Source organism: Botryllus schlosseri, chromosome 9, assembly GCF_051294905.1.
Source record: "Botryllus schlosseri isolate E-star chromosome 9, Bs_hap1, whole genome shotgun sequence".
NCBI lineage: Eukaryota > Metazoa > Chordata > Ascidiacea > Stolidobranchia > Styelidae > Botryllus > Botryllus schlosseri.
Genome location: NC_137244.1, coordinates 883,606 through 900,661, shown reverse-complemented (window position 1 = coordinate 900,661; position 17,056 = coordinate 883,606). Strand labels below are relative to the sequence as shown.

The window sequence follows — 17,056 nt, the reverse complement described above, 5'->3', positions numbered from 1 at the left end:
AGGTGGGTGTCCGATTCCATAGACAACTCCTAGTCGCTTCGAAATATTCCTTTCTTTTCATTGCATCGCATTTTTGTGGTGTATTGAACTGATAAAATTGCTAATAAACCAATGATAGTATCATATGGTGCCATGGTGGTAAGACACGTCACATTGCATTGGTTTATATCGATGACGCAATAACCCTTACTGCGTACTTAGTTACCTGTTTGTGTATAATATCGAATCGTTATTCTACTCTGCATACCAGTAACGATGACATCAAGGAAATCACGAACGATATCGTGGAAAACAGTTCTACTTTTCCAACTTGACTACGACATTTTTGTTTTCCATGATGACATTAACTACTGCAAGCTTTATATGTTATTTACGTCATTGAACCGTAACAGATCATAGACGCAAACAACGGTATTGCCGAGCTAACTAAAAAGTATAATCTGTTGGGACTTAAACAGGGTAGTACTGACTCGAGTCATAACTCGAATCGAGTCATTTTTTCAAATGCCTAAAACGACTCGACTTAACTCGAAACAATTTGTGTATTGACTCGACTTTTGTACTCGAGTCATGATGCGCCACTCGAACCGAGTCAATGACTCGAGACGGCCAATACAGAGAGAGAGAGAGAGTCTTTATTTCTATCCAACCAAAATACATAACACGCGACAGTGATGGTGGTACAGTAAATATGCATGCACAGTATTCGGTAATAGATATGAATGATCGATAAGACCGTGATGGTCATCTAGTCTGATCACACCAGCATCAAACAGGTGCACTTGACTCTGAACAGTCTGGCTGTGAAAAATGTTTAGTTAAAAAAGTAAAATAGAAGAAAAATCAAACGATGGTAGGAAATGCTCAATGAAGCAATATGTCTGGGCGAGGTAGGGCAACAGTGTTACCTATATAACGACAGGAGGTGATCAAGTAGGTCTTTTTTGAATCTATTATAAGCAGGACCGTAACTGCCGCACCCCAAACCCCCCAATTGGGGGGCGAGCTCAAAATATTTCGTAAATTAGCATAAATTATGGAGTATTTTTTGAATATTTATGCAGCTTTTTCAAAAAAATTTCGTGCTTTGTGCGATTCAAGTTGCCAAATATCTTGATTATTGGGTACTCTTCCTTCAAGAAAAAATACGCAAGATTTATGGAAATAGGCATATTTGCGTTGGCCATTACCGCGTCACGACGCACCAAGACATAAAGTTTTAGGTCATGACTCGAAGAAGTGTGCCAGAACGATCGGCAGCGAGAATATCTTGGCCGAAAAGGACCGACCTTATATGCTGACCGAAAACTTCGTTATATAGGCTATACAAAATCAGGCTTACCATACGTCCTCTTTTAAGAAGATTTGTCCTCTTTTTTGAAAGTGTCCTCGGAGGACGCCCTTTTGTCCTCTTTTTTTAGATTTTATCCTCTATTTTGAGAATTGAGGTCAGATTTAGAGAGCAAATTGCGAGTGATATGCCGCAAATTAGCACAGAAGTGAAGCTCCGGCGGGTATTTCGGAGTGAAAAACGGTTATTTCAGCTCTGAGCGAAAAGATGACCTTTTTATTTTTTTTAGTCATCCACCTGGCAATGTGGAGATAAAAACAGTATTTTGGGTTCTGAGCGGAAAAGATGACCTTTTTTTTAGTCAACCGATCACAAAATGGGAAAAATTCACCGGTTTTGGGGATTTCTACTCCGGTTTTGCAAGTTGCAAATTACTGAAAAAGTGTCCTCTTTTTAGATTTCCAAAATATGGTAAGCCTATACAAAATGCATATAGGTTTGACTATCCATATGCGCCTAAATGACTGCCGCCGAATGTTCCTGTCTTGGCAATCTGAACCTCTCAAGACAATGCCATCCCGCAGAGGAAAATTATATGCCAGCGATGAAATACCAATTTGAAATCGTGTGCGTCTTTTAGTTTAGTACGTTTATGCAATTCTTTATTTTTTGATATAGCTAGGCTATATCTGCTGATATATCTGCTAGCAGACTGGAGGAAACGAAATAACATCATGTAACGAAGTCATACCAACGGGTCCGCCCGCCCGAAGATATTTAATTATTATTTACGGGCACTACAGTTTCCAAGACACCCCACTCAGCTCTACTGGTAACTCTGATTACGTGAGCAGAGAGGACAAGAAATTGATATGCAATTCCCGATTTCACCATGAATTATCGAAAATTTTCACGCTTCGCGCTTACTCACTAAATATATAGTACAGATAATTTCGTGGCAAAAACGAACAACGTGATGGCGGGTCGGTTTGTCATGCTACGGGAGCCCAAGACCCAAGTTTTTTTGGCCTGACGAAGTGCTGTTTCGTTCTGGCCAACGGGTATACGCCCGAAGCTGCCCGAAGTCGAAACACACCTCACTCAGCTCTACCGGTAAATCTGATCACGTGAGCAAAGAGAGGATAAAAATTGAGAGCAATATATATGCAATTCCCTATCATATTGACCGATTCAATCATGAATTATATATATTTTCGCGCTTCGCGCGTTCAGGCGAGGAAAGCGTAGGGCTTCTCATAAAACGGACACAAAATGTAGATGATAAGTAGCGAAAAACAGCGAAATCCGGTTTATCACCCTATTGGGGCCCAAAACCAGCGTTTGGGGGCTGACGAAGTGCTGTTACGGCCCTGATTATAAGGCAATTCATCGATATGTGGTGGTAATGCATTCCAGATGATAGGAGCCGAGTAGTCGATAGATCTCTTAGTTAGGCTGCTATTGGGTGGCGGTAAGTAGATATTTCCCTTTGACGAGGATCTCGAGCAGGGAATGGACATTTTTAGCAGGTATGAAAAAGTCATCAAACACGGGATGCGGACTATTGGAAAAATATTTGTGAGTAACTTTTGATACTTCAAGGCGGTATAGTTCGTCAACTCGCCAAATTCGATGCTTACGGTACAGATGAGATCCGTATCGCACGGTTTTGCAGGGTTCGAATTCTGCACAAAAATGTTGTACATGCATTTCCCCATACTACGATTCCATATTGCGGAGCGAGCGGACTTGAAATTTCTATGTCCTAATCCAATCCATCTGAAGATGCAAATCCTAGTTTCAGTATCCGTTTATTAATATTTTTATCATTTCAGAACACCACAAAAGTGCGATGCAATGAAAAGATAGGAAGGTGTCGAAACGACTTGGAGTATAGTCTTAGAGAGCAAAGACACCCATCTTGGCCTTGGCGAAGTAGAGAAGAGGCATGTACACTGAATGAAAAGTTAAGCAGATAATATAAAAGGCAAGCGACAGAATGTGGTGGCATGTGCCGGAAGGCGAGGTCGATGTTAGGCAATGGTCCGGTAGTTATTAAGGCTGACTAATATTCATTTAGAGCAGGAGGTCTCAAACTCAAATGTGCTCGCGAGCCAATTTCCTACTATTGGAGTGCTCCGCGGGCCGCAGCACTAATAATGGGGTGAATTCAATGTAGGCCTTGTTTGACGGGACCTTGTAGAGTGATATTCCACACGCTTCGTAAAAATGTAATTCACTATTGCGAATTCACGCGTGGCAAGAAAAAAATCACATTTTAAGTATTTCAATAATATTGTTGCTGTACTTGGCATAGTTTGTCAAAATATTTGATTGTAGACACCATGCGAGAGTAAAAATGAATCAGGACATCGTAAAAGCTGTCGCGTTATAATTTTGCAGCTTGCGGACATTTGACATGCTACAGTTATAGGTAGAATTTAAGAATTTTACAAAGATTGGTCTGATATCAGAGCAATCAGCGTTAAATATGCCTTCGAATATTGGAACAGATCAATAACAACTTGAAGATAATGAATACTGTGCCATAGCTGTATAAATGTGGAATCATCCTTCTCTGGTTGTAACGTCTGACGCGACGAGTGCATGTACGAGTAATTCTACAGAAAATCGCGCCCTAGTCCTAATCACAATTTTCAGTCACGAATCATCAACAGGTCATGTTTTACCATCATAAACAAGTAATGTCACGCATTAGTTTATGTTCCACTGCGTGGTAACTTTTGAAAATGATGTAATAATGAAGTTTTATGAGTAGTTTTCAGGCTTCTGGAGTAGTTTTGGAGCGAATTTTAAGTTCTCAAATTAAACAAAACTGGTAGATAAATATTGTGAAATAGTACGAAATCCCAAATGCCGACGCCGGCCGCGTGTTTGAGACCTCTGATTTAGAGAAGAAATTTCTCGTATTTCGACTTGAACGCGGACATCCTCCACGACCGCCGGATAGCCGGCGAGATGCTGTTCCACAATGGGGGTCCGGCATATACTTGATAGAGCGATGTTTTTTTTTTTGTATTCCGTCTTAACTGAGGATCTCCTTTCCACTTTGGTATTTTTGAAGTGTAACTCATCATTGATTTGATCGGCAGTCTGTGAAACCATTGGAGAAATATCTTTTCTTTTGTCACTGCACGTAGCTGCATGCACGCTTTTACAGCATGCTGGCCTGGTGAAAATATCTCTATTCTTCGTTGACGAGCGAACCTAATCCAGAACTTCTGTATATTCAAATCCTAATCCGATTCAAACTTGGAATTCCACTTAGAAAGCTATAGCCTCTACATCAGTGGTTCTCAGCAACCTTTTTGGCTTCGCGGACCCCTTTTTGACCGTCACGGACAGTCGCGGACCCCCTCAAGATTTAGTTCAAATTTAGCTCAGCTATGGTGCGACCATAGTGTCCTATATGGTGTGAACGCAAAATTCGATAGAACGGGTATCAACGGAAAGCTGCTGCTGTACTGATTAGGAAAATATAAATTTAATCCTGTTCATGGTCCCGGAACCCCCCGAAATCGTCCCAAAATCACCCCAAAATCAGTTAGTAATTATAATGTAATATTTGAGCAAGTAATTTGTGGTACAGAACTTCAGAATAACATGAAACAATAACTTAATATTGTTAATTTATTCGCTAAAAGCTTTTCGACTGACTCTCATCAGTAGCGAACGTCAGTGATAGGGTGAATCAAATTCGAAATGTAAGAACTATTTTGTCTGTATGACGTAATAATAACAGAAACAAACAACTAGTAGACGAAAATTCCGGGCTTTACTCAACTTTTATGAAAATTAAATGTTGCTACTCCGTGAAAACAGCCCCGAAATTCCTCAGGCTATCTTCCTGATTGGAGGATCAAACTACTTCTACTTGACAAAATGAAAATAGCGACAAGTAAGTAAGTAGATCACAGACTATTACGAAGTAGAAGTGCCGAAAATTAGATCTACATGAGTAAGTCAGGGATATCTAGAACTACGGGATGGGACACCTCAAACCAGGGTGACCCATCGCAGGGCAATGCCTCATAAACTGTGTTGCTGCATAAAACTTTGTAAAACAACCAGGGTATGTCTTTCGAACATATTTATTGCAAAAGAACATAAAATTTTGAAGGGCAATACGTCACAGGCGGTATGGTGACCTAACAATTGTTTTGGTGACGTCATAATGCTGAAATTTGATACTGCAAGCGAAGTAGGTGTGAATATGCTCCCATCAACACGGAAAATGAACATTTTTATGAGGAAACATGTTCTATAATGAATATATAGTTTAGAATTACTAAACAATAAACGCTGCAGACAAAACACAATTATTAGTCTCTAAACACGGAAGGGTTTAGCATTTTGCGGATGCTCTCGAAGTCAACTTACGAATTTTCCGTAAGTCCTTCTTCGGTGGCTCTTCAAGCATAGGTTTGCAATTTAAACGCTTGAGATGATTTTTGGCAAAACAATTAAATGCACTCTGTACAATAAGATTGAAGTTCGTATGGCTTGACTCACATTTTACATACAAAAGGTGACGAAACAAAGGAGAAGAAGACACAACTAGACGCATAGCATCCAAGAAAATACTGCGCTGATTTATACAACACATCAATTTTTGCAAGGTATCGTCATCTGCTGAGACAGCCGAGAAATATTGCACAGCCAATAATGTAATGGCAAAGCAAATTTCTGTCGGTTCAGCTAGTCCTCCGCGATCTGCCATGACAAATATTGCTTTATATCTCTCAGGAATGGAGCCCTGAAGATCGGAGGCGTTATTAACACCGCATATAAGCATACATTTACAGTGACGACAATTCCTACGGCAGGCGATTGAGCGACCAATGTACCCACTAACGTAGTGTACAACACACGCATCATCCTCTTCCACGTCATCTACGTTAACAGTGTGCATAAAGTCTGCAAGCCACTGGAAATCTTCTTGCTTTGCTGATGCATCTTCGTGAGCAGGGATTTGATCGTGATGACTGATGCGGATGGCTCTAGACAGACCATCCTGCTGCAGCAAGCTTAGACACCGAATCTTTTTTTCTGCCAGCAGCAATTGCTTCACCGACATGAAGAAATTACCGCCATTGCTCTGGCGGTACATTCCAAATCGTGCTTCGATAGGATCGGACATTATTTTCCCAGATAATACATATTCGACATTGTGTTTCTTTTGTAGGTGCTTAGTTAACGATAGGACCGCCCCCATAGTTTGAATACAGGCCATGAATGTTTCATGGCTGAGACCAGCAGATCCCGACTCTTGCCAATCCTTGAAAATTTCAATAGCTCGCGTCAAATACGTAACGCCGGGATGATCTTCAACAATTTGAAGTGGCGTGAAGAACGGGTTCCTCTTCCGCAACGCTTTACTGAGACTTTTAACAGACATGATATTCCAAATTGTCTGGATAAACTTGACATACATTGCGGTGTCAAGAAAATCAGGATGTCCTTTCCGTCCGAAATACTCTAGTCCCCGAACTGTTGATTCACTAAATACGCTCAAAGCGTGTTGAGGCGAAGTTCGGGCAATACTGCTGGGATTAAGAGAAACTTTTTTGAGTTGATGTGCCACTTTCAATGTCTGGCCTTCTTCCATCGCATAGAGGTTTTTGATATGTGAAAACTTTGCATTGCATGACACTCCGAGTAAATCCTCATTGCCTTTAGTAGGAGGGTGCATCTGCTTTTTGTTCACAAAATGGTTGAAAATATTCTTGAAATTATGCGTAAAATCAAAAATCAAGAATAGCTTCTCCTCGGATCGATATGGATGTTCGATGCTATGACGAAGTTGTCCGCCACAGAGCTCCATGAACAATTTCCGGTTGCAGACATGATTGTCGGTTGATATTGCAACCACCAGAAGTATATTGTTAATTCCTTCCATCACTTTATCGAACCATCTTCGCAGACATACAGTGTCGAGTTTGTCAACAGGAATGAGACAAACCACATCTTTGTACTTGCCAAAAAGTGATTGTACCATGAATGTCAGCACTGTCTTAGCACGCTGCCCGCTTTCCGTCAACCCGATGAAAGAACCGCTTGTGTATTCTACGCGCTGTGCAGTATAAACCTCATCTATCATCAATGTCACAATTTTTTCCCGGTCGGATAATAAAGATGTTCTTTGCTTCAGATAATCCATATCGAGTTTGCCTGGCGACACCGTCATATCCTCAGATAATCTACGAAGGTGCCGTATCGACGGTAAAACAAAAACATTCAGCAGTTGTTTATAGAGAGCTGGGCTAGTAAATTTCCACATGAAAGCAGTTATTATGAGGTCTGAAGAGTATCTTCTTGCATTCGGTGTCAATTGACAGAGTGACAATTGCTCAATAATAAATCCGATCAGCTTTGGGTTGAAGTTATCAGATTTTGTAGATGATATATGCACAGTTAGATAATTCTTCAACACAGATACAGCCAAGTCTATGCGGTTTAAGTTATCGTCATCGTCACCACTGGACATTGACTTGCATCGAGCGAGAACGTTGGTTAATTCGGATGTCTTTTGAATGTAACTTGCATGCAATAAGTCCTCATAAGCGGAAGGCGGAACAGGCGCGCCCATAACGAAAGAATAAATCTTCATGTCATTAGATACTATCACAGAAGCTTTGAGCATTGGTGGCTGATTAATATCTTCTGTTGTAGTTATAAGATGAAACTGCAATGTATCATTATCAGCAGAAAAGACATAACCAGCAGGAAGAATCTCATTCTTGAACTTTTCCTTCAAAGAGAGGAGATCATCCACACGTTCATGCTCAATAAAGTCCTCATTACTCTCTTGTCTGCGGACATTTTCACTGGAAAGGCGCACAGATGAAGAGCAGTTGCCACTTCGGGGTCTTGCAGTGGAAGTTGTTAAATAATTGGGCAAATTTGGAAAAATATGAGGAACAGCATGAGATTTCAGGCGTGGTGTGGATAATTTTATGCAACCACGACGTTTACTGCGTCGAGACTGCTTGTCGGATGAGAAATATTCGAAATCGTCATCCGAAAAATGTAGCCGGCAAACTTTACGTCCAGATGAAGCAACTAAACCTTTTCGTGGGATTGCTCTTATCCACCTTTTTCGCACACTAGGATCATGTGGAAAGCTATAGCAAGGAACAGCTGCACTCTCTTCCGATTCACTTTTTTTCTTTTTGTAGCCAGTTCTACATCCAGGTACACAACAATTATAGCCCATTCTGTAGCATTTACCCTACTGTACTGCGATAAAATCTGTTGGTGAAACCAGAACTCTGCACATCAGTAGAAGACCTTACACGTAGCTAACCTGTTATGATTTTGGCCGTCCTAGTGAACATACACAGCATAATTATGCAGTTGATGACAGCGCATATTTATCAACATTGCAACAGGCACTGTCACTACCAGTACAGCGCGGCCCGTGCCTCCGTTACTATCAATATTATCAGCTGTTCAGTGTTCACGTATGGAAACAAACGGTAAAACACTTCCCTTTAATTCTATTTGAGCGAGATTAACAGTCCGTTTACACATCCAAACTCTATAAAGCTACATCTAGAACGTAGAAGTCGCGCATATTCGTCAACATTATAGCAAACAAGAAACAACTAAGAGTACCGGTAGTGCATCGCAAAGTGCAGTTACTGTCGTCGCAATCAGCTATTCGCGCGTTTAATCAAATCTCAAAATACTTCACTAATGCTATCTGAACTATAATAACACATCATTTACAAATGTAAGCTCGATATATCTACACTTAGAACGCGAAAATCGCACAGCCTTCAGGCAAATCCTCCACTTCTACGGCTGTTTCGCGTTCGGATTGCCCTGCGTTGGGTCGCTCTTGTGACGTCACACGCGTAGTGTCCTATCCCGTAGTTCTAGATATCCGTGGAGTAAGTACCAAAGTAGCGGAAAACTACTTGGGTACTTCAGAAAAGTAGAAGTACTTCGTTACTGACGACCTCTGCTAGTTTGTCACAGAACCGTCGTAGACGGTGATTCGAAAACCAACAATATGGGTGCGTTCGCGAACTAACACATATTGAAATAGTAGTGAAATAGGTTGCAATAAATCCCGCGATCGCTGACAAGATAACGCCTCAGACATAGCGATCTCTCGTGACTTGTGATACAGACATACCGATCGCTCGCAAGGTAACATTTTACTAATTAGTTGTCACAGAACCCGCTTTCACTGGTAAGATATAATAAGAATATTAAGTATACTAAGTAGCTAATAACAGAACCGCCAACAAATATACCAACAACTTGCCACTAATTTCTGTTCTAACCCTAATCCTTTGTGAGGTTATTTCTTTTCACGACTCACAGTGTAACTAAAGTTGAATCGTATCCGAATGTGGTAATTTGTCACCTTGAAATCAAGTTTGGAAATCCAACAATCCTAATCCGTCAAAAATGAAATCTCAAATCCTAACCCGATCCTAATCCAGCAAGATTTCCCAAATCCTGTTTTCTCAGATCCTAACCCATGCTCATCTCTGCATTTAATATGGTAACTTCGAAGAATAGTAAATTGGCCACATTATAGGTACTTCGTGTATCAGTCCTAATACTTGAAAAAAATAGGACCAGAAACTGTTCAGACGAAGGAAAATTACTGTATTGTGAATGCGAGCCTTTCTATATCACTCGAGAAGAGTTGATAAAAGTGGATTTGAACCGGATTGAACTGAAAACTGAACATAATGACTTGGACTCGGACTCGAGTCAAAACGCTATGACTCAAACTCGGCACTTTACTAGCTGACTTGGACTCGGATTGACTCGGTGGTAAATTGAAAATGACTCGACTTGACTTGAGTCAAAGTTATAAGAGTGACATTGACTTATGACTGGGAACCATTGTGACTTGACTACAACCCTGGCCTTGAAAGATATTTATTAATTTCACCACATCCGTTCGATCAGACGGAAGACTGAAGACTGCATGGTATCAGCAGCTATCCTGCTAAACGCTCAGCATATACACGGATAGCATGAAGGAGAAAAAAGGGGGTGCAGACAAATTGACCTTACGGCCGTATCGCATCTCCATCGTCAAAACATATCTCAATAGTGCAGGTGAAAAAGAATATCATATCTCTTTCAAGTTTGATGCTAGATGTAGAATAGCTCATCGGAACGTTATTGAAATAGGCCTATTCATCCAGCAACAAATCTTGATGACTCATTCATCATCACCATCATTGTCATCGCAATTGGAAATTTCATGCGTTGCGTTTCAAATTTCGGTGAAAATGCTAAGTTCTCAGGAATCGCTATAGTGTATATTTTTTCAGACGTTAAAGATACTGGGTAGCTATAATTTCTGATTGTAGTCGACTACGACTACTACAACATTTTCAAGTCGTGGTATCCGATTATATTTGAGAAATATTCGAAGTGATATTTTACCGACGAGACAGATTTTGGTCGACCGTGCGGCTTCGTTTGTATGTCTTGTGTTCAATCATCACAAACCACCTTCCTATACAAGATCTCGTTATTCATACTCTGACAGGTCCATGGGAATGTGAGCATGCGGACAGACACTTGGGCATGGCGACCTTTGGTCACCGCGGCACGTGAGCGGACTGGGGACACAGTACTATGTGGAGACACATTAGCATGGGGAGAGATGATCATGGATGGGGCATAAGAGCATGGTTACACACGAGTATATGCGACAATTCACTAGCTGAACTATCCGAAATAGAGGCATGCAAATATGGTAACAAATTGACGATGACTGGACCGATCAAGAAACTGATCCGTTGAGAGCATACTCATCAAATAATTACATAAATTACAACCACTGCCACGTAGCTCCACCACGACCTAGACTCCACGAACAGGAAATCGTGTAATTGTATCGTGCCATTAAGACAAGACATAACTCCTTGCATGATTGTGTTCATTGGAAGTTTGTGAACTGCGTGATGCCGTCAGTATGGATCAGTTGATGCCATCAGTTGAAGAAAATAGCGGATGGTAAAGTTGTAGCCTAAGGTTAGGTTTGCAAGTCTGTAATGTCAAGAAGCAACGTAACAGATGTGGTGGCTCCTGAGGCCTTTATTTTGACCAGGGCTGGTCAATTTCTGTGTGATTGCGATTGACCGAGAATCTTTTCAAGGACTCGCAATCGACCTGTTATAGTCGCAGGAGGAACGTTGCAATGCACCTTCTTCTGATATTGCAAATTAGTTCATGCTTCCTTTCGGGATCCTCCTATCTGTTTATTGCATCGCACAGCGTCGTGCATATCGCATCTTTATTGTGTGTTTGTTGCTGATGAAAATATATGATCTAGCAAATATCATAGACTATAATAATACGCATAGTCCACATATTCAGCAAGGGTTTATAACCGACTTCGAAACTGCAAACTCGAAAAGAATGGCACTGCCTTCAACTGCATAATTTCTTGCGATCTTTGATTCCGAGGAATTGAGACAGTCCTACATATGTTGTTTGCAGGGTAGTGTAATGGTGATGTGCCCGGCTTCTTGGTCGGTAGATCGTGGGTTCGATCCCCGGCCGGGTCAGACCAAAGACGCAAAAACTGGTATCCACAGCTATCCTGGTAGACGCTCAGTATCCACGAATAGCGTGTAGGAGAAAAAACGGGGACGCAGACTAGGTGACCTTACGGTTGTATCACATCTCCGTAGTCAAAGCATTATAAAACAGGTTAAAAAATTAATAGCATAGGCTATCTCTCTCTTTCTCGCTTTCATTGTCCATGCGGCTGGATCTATAATACAGCATAAACTCTTAACCACTGGGTTAATATTAATGTTTGATATCATCCCTCATAATCAAAAATTTATGGCAAAGACCTTCAAACAAAGCATATAAGACTATAGGGGTACAAGGGGTAGCCTACATACGCGGGTTACCATTCTATGGATATCAGTGACTCGGCGCCCCCCATTTCACAGTAGGTAGGATGACGTCGTCAAATATATAAAATATTAATCTCGAATATAAAATATCATGACGGCGTATTCCGTGATGCCGCAAAATTCAAAGCGAACCGATATCTTTCCATGAGCGGCAAGCGTGATATCTCCGTATCCTACTACGATCGAAATGATGGTTAGTGTCTCGTTTTTCATGCTTTAGGTTTAGCCATATCAAAAGACCTATGCAATGAACCTATATACGATTTTATTCGTCCCATAATTGTAATTCAGCTTCTTTCCGCTGACGTTAACAATTGTAATGGACAGATGGTATTGTTAATAGGCATACTGTCACGCAATTTCGACATTTGTATATTCGATCTCAAATATGTAGGCCTATTCAATTGATTTTTTCACCACATGTCATTGAGCGATGAAATCTATTGAAAGTGTAATCTTCTTGTCTTTTCAATACTATCGCAGTAACTTGGAGTCTAAATTATAGAGCTGATACCGCAGTCTTTACTATGGCTGAAAGTGGCAATGATCGAAATTCAGGTGTCGCAGATCCCAGCACAACGTCGTTATTATCCGAAGAGAAGAGTAAGTAGAAGCGAAAATGATATTCGTATTACACGATTTGTTTATGATATCAATAATATCTATATACATTAGACCAGTAGTTCTCAACCTTCTTTTCTTCGCGGACCCTTTGGACAGTCACGGACTCCAGCTGACCCCCTCAAATTTTCGTTCAAAATTAGCTCAATTATCGCGCAACCGTCATCTGTCTAACTGTTCAAATGCAAATAATAACTGTAGGCTAGTGATAAACAGCTACAAAATGGATTTGCCTGAAAATACATACCGCCACACGGTATGTGGTGGCAAATGTGATATATTAACGCTTCCGACGACACCTCTTGGTGTGATCGTAACATATATGGCACCAAAAGTGAGAAACAGAGTTTGTATTGAACATATCACGTCCAGCCTGCTGGTCATTTGTAATAATAGCCTCTCCTCTTGAAGTTATTACAGAATAGTGGTTATGTAGGCATATATCTAGGGTTGCATTTAAAACAAAAATCAAAAACAATAATGCCCTTGTTTAAAACATGTTTTTTTATTTTATTTTTCAAGCCATGACGTCACGATTATTCAGTTGTGACGTCATATTGGATTGACGTTGACAATATAAAATACAGGGTAAAAATATCTACGTACTATAGCTGTTGAACCGACTATTTTGAGGGTTTCAACCTTCCCATATCGTATATGTCGGCTTTATCGAGTGATAATAGTCCGTGGGCTCGTACAACATGCTTCCCAAAGTTTTTACACAATTATGGCATAATTTTCACCTTAGAAAAACACAATTCTTTTTAAAAGGGCGTTTGTTTAAATCGCCGTTTGTTTTAAATGCAACCCTACCTTTATCACACAAGAAAATGGATTTCGTGGTTAGGCTTCGATCCCTTCATTGTGACAGATTAGAAAAAATATTCAGGAATTTCTATTTCAAACGATTGTTCAATAATTTGCTGAGACTTCAAATCCAAAATATTTGAGCTAATACAAACTCCAAATTTTCGTTTGTCCACAAACCCCAATATGTATTTATCAGTAGGCTATTGGCAATTTGGCAATTAAAATGTGTTTACACTATAAAATATTTCATCTCAGACGACCATTCTCATGATGTGAGTCCTGAAGTTTTAGCCATTATGAAGCGAAATTTTTCTTGCTGTGCCTAATTTAAAAACATTACAAATTAGGTTATCAATCATTTTACAAATTTCGATGTTTCGCGGACTCTCTGAAAATGCTTACCGGGCCTCCGGTTGAGAACCACTGCATTAGACTTTTTCAAGGCAATTTGGATGCAACGTAACCTATCTTTCGTTAAGTATGAAAATTCGTCGCGAAGGCAAATTGATTTCCTCAAGTTTTAGCTTCTTACTCCGCCCCTTTCTTCTTGCGAATATTATTTACTGGACCAGTGGTCCTGGTACTACACCCGCGTCAAATGAGTCTGCGGATGATGTTAAGCGTGTCCGCGAGCTTACCAATTTCAATCCAAGAACTCTTGGTTTTTAGCAGGAAAATATGGCCAGCACGTCAATGGTCTGGCACCGCCTGCTACATACGCAATGCGTATTGTCAGAATTGCATGGTTAATTATTGCGTAGGCCTAGGTGAGATCAAGATTTCAAGTATATAGATATGTGTGAATTACGTATGCTTGATACTTGTATATCTCACTATTATGTAATGCCCGACAGACAATTGAATAGTATATTCATATTGAAATGAACCCGGATATTTTTGGCTGACACTCGTCAAAGGTAATCGTCAGCAACTATTCTAGAGAATTGGAAATAACATTGTATACCAACAATCGTAGTTGAAGAGCTTCTTGGAGGTACAGAACTTCAATATACAATTAAATAGTATATTCATATTGAAATGAACCCGAATATTTTCGGCTGACACTCGTCAGGGGTAATCGTCAGCAACTAGTAGAGAATTGGAAAGAACATTGTATATCAACAATCGTATCACAAAATATGACGTCACCAGCATGAAATTTCGAATGAGAGAGCGTTCAATGTACTATTTTTAGGTGGTACACGAACTCCTTTTGTTGACAGAGTTTTGGTTGGTGTATTTTGATAAAAGTTGATTCCTTAAGGCACACAAATGGAATTGTGAACGGCCTCGTCCTACGATTCGAAATCGGTCGTCTCGATAATTATTCGCACAAATCGCATTATCCAACAGATGTTTGCCAATGGCAGAATTAATGGCCTTTGATCGATCAGCATCAATCTTAAGTGGATGAGTTAAGGGTGAGCTTTTCACATCGCGTGACGCACGTGTTCTGATAAATCTGGGGACATGTTGGTTTATGCGGTCCTGCAGACGTCTTGACGTTCTTCCCACGTAGCCACAATCACAGTGGCACCTATATTCGTACACTACATTACTTTGTTGGAGTGCAGGAAGCACGTCTTTGCGTGTTGAAGGGAGCAGTTGTGTTGTTGTAAAAATCACATTGGTTTTGACTGTGTCGTAAAATTTACCGACAGCAGAAATCAATTGTTTTTCAAAGCGGGTGGATATGGGGCCAATCCAAGGTAGATGGATATAAATATCTTTTATTGTTCGTGCGGTGGACTCTGTTCGTTTTTCTGCGTCGAATTGCGTTAATTTCCTCTCCATGCCGCGGCTGATGACGTGTTCAGGGTAACCGTTATCAAGTAAGATTTTTCGGATGTAGTCGTCAAGTTCTAAACTCAGCTTGTTACCCGAACATATCATCAACGCTCTATGCACGAGTGTGCCTATGAGGTTAATTTTTCTGCGTCGAGGACTGAATGAATTCCAGCGAAGGTATTGGCCTGTGAATGTCGGTTTCCTGAAAACAGACGTTTCAAATTTGTTGGTATTGCGCTTTTCAACTAATACGTCCAGAAATGATAATGAGTTATTGCGTTCTTTTTCTATTGTGAATTGCAAGGCCGGGTGAAACGAGTTTAAGCGAATGAGAAATTGGTCACACTCCGATTCATTCCTGAATATGACAAATGTATCATCTACGTATCGGCGGTACAATAGTGGTGCAATCGTAGTGCAAAATATGACGTCACCGGCATGACATTTCGACTAATCTTGGCGAAGTGAGCGCTTAAGCTCAATGTGCTATTTCTAGACGGTATACGAACTCCTTCTGTGTAGGCACAGACTTTGTTGGCGTATTTTGATGAAAGTCGACTCCAAGGCACACTATAATGAAAGTGTGAGCGGCCTCTCACGACGACGCGAAACCTGTTCTGACATTGAATTTCTGTATACCTCCAAGAAGCTCTTCAAATGTCCAATAGGGTAATTCTTCATTTCCGAGTGCGCGAATACTTGGCTGATCGAAAATTAGTCTGCGGGCTGAAAGAGAACCACTGCACTAGAGACTGAACAGTGAACATTGCTTGACACGGTTCAAGGGCGCTCGGTTAGATGTGACCGGTTACGCGCAACCTGTAATCTCTTTTCATTAAAATGTGAAATCAAAATAATATTATATCATAAAGTGCATATCAATGTTAGTTCACCGATCAGACTAATTCTAAATGATTTACAGTTTAAATTGAACTTGTTTATTCTGCCCGGATATAGAGTAGGCCTAAATGCGCGGTGTGGGAGCAGCGAGTCAAGTCCCAACTGTAAATCCACAGTTTATCATAAATAAATCTGCAACATCAATTAATGCGGGCCCATCTTTGCATATCGCCATCAACGTTTATGCTTTAAATTTACACGACCCGCATAGCCTATATATTGCGATGATAATTAACTACTGATCCTCGTGTACATTAGGATCCGCAACGTTGGCTCAAGGTGAACACATCAATCAGAAGTTTATAGAATGTTCGATTAACGTTGCAACTGGCGATCAGATTTATGGAAACAAGAACATCTACTACGTTGATCCTCTACGCTGGCCTACTACGTTGGTCCACGGCGAACCAAGTCCTGTAAGTCAAGGTAAGTTTTACGCCAATGCTATCCAACGCGATGGCTCGGATGTCACTTTTTCGACGGTGCAATCAAACGAGCATTTCAAATATTCAGCGTCACAAGTTTCAACACACGGACCAAGTCTAACAGCGGACCAAAGGACCATATGTGGTTTGTGAATGACTCAACCGGTCACTTGAGTGATGACTAAAAAGGTCATCACTTTAGTTTAGTCCACGGACTCATTGTCATTTGGTGTGGTTGATACCGAAAAAGCTATCAGATGATCTTTTTGAAGTCATCCGCATCCCTAATT

At 40.6% G+C, this 17,056-nt stretch overlaps 2 protein-coding genes across 4 annotated transcripts in view; one reads left to right on the top strand and one right to left on the bottom strand.

The window, feature by feature from the left end:
* Nucleotides 1-17,056, bottom strand: part of LOC145447014 (alkaline ceramidase 2-like) — a 454,308-nt gene that overhangs the window by 21,154 nt on the left and 416,098 nt on the right. The window lies entirely within an intron of this gene.
* The window catches only part of LOC145446993 (uncharacterized), a 40,664-nt gene continuing 35,632 nt past the window's right edge, over nucleotides 12,025-17,056 (top strand). For all 3 annotated transcript variants that reach the window (XM_080325413.1, XM_080325414.1, XM_080325412.1), the window contains exons 1-2: nucleotides 12,025-12,825; nucleotides 16,600-16,767. In XM_080325413.1, the coding sequence (XP_080181539.1) occupies nucleotides 12,750-12,825; nucleotides 16,600-16,767 (244 nt within the window). In that variant the 5' untranslated portion in view covers nucleotides 12,025-12,749. The remainder of the gene's footprint in view (nucleotides 12,826-16,599; nucleotides 16,768-17,056) is intronic.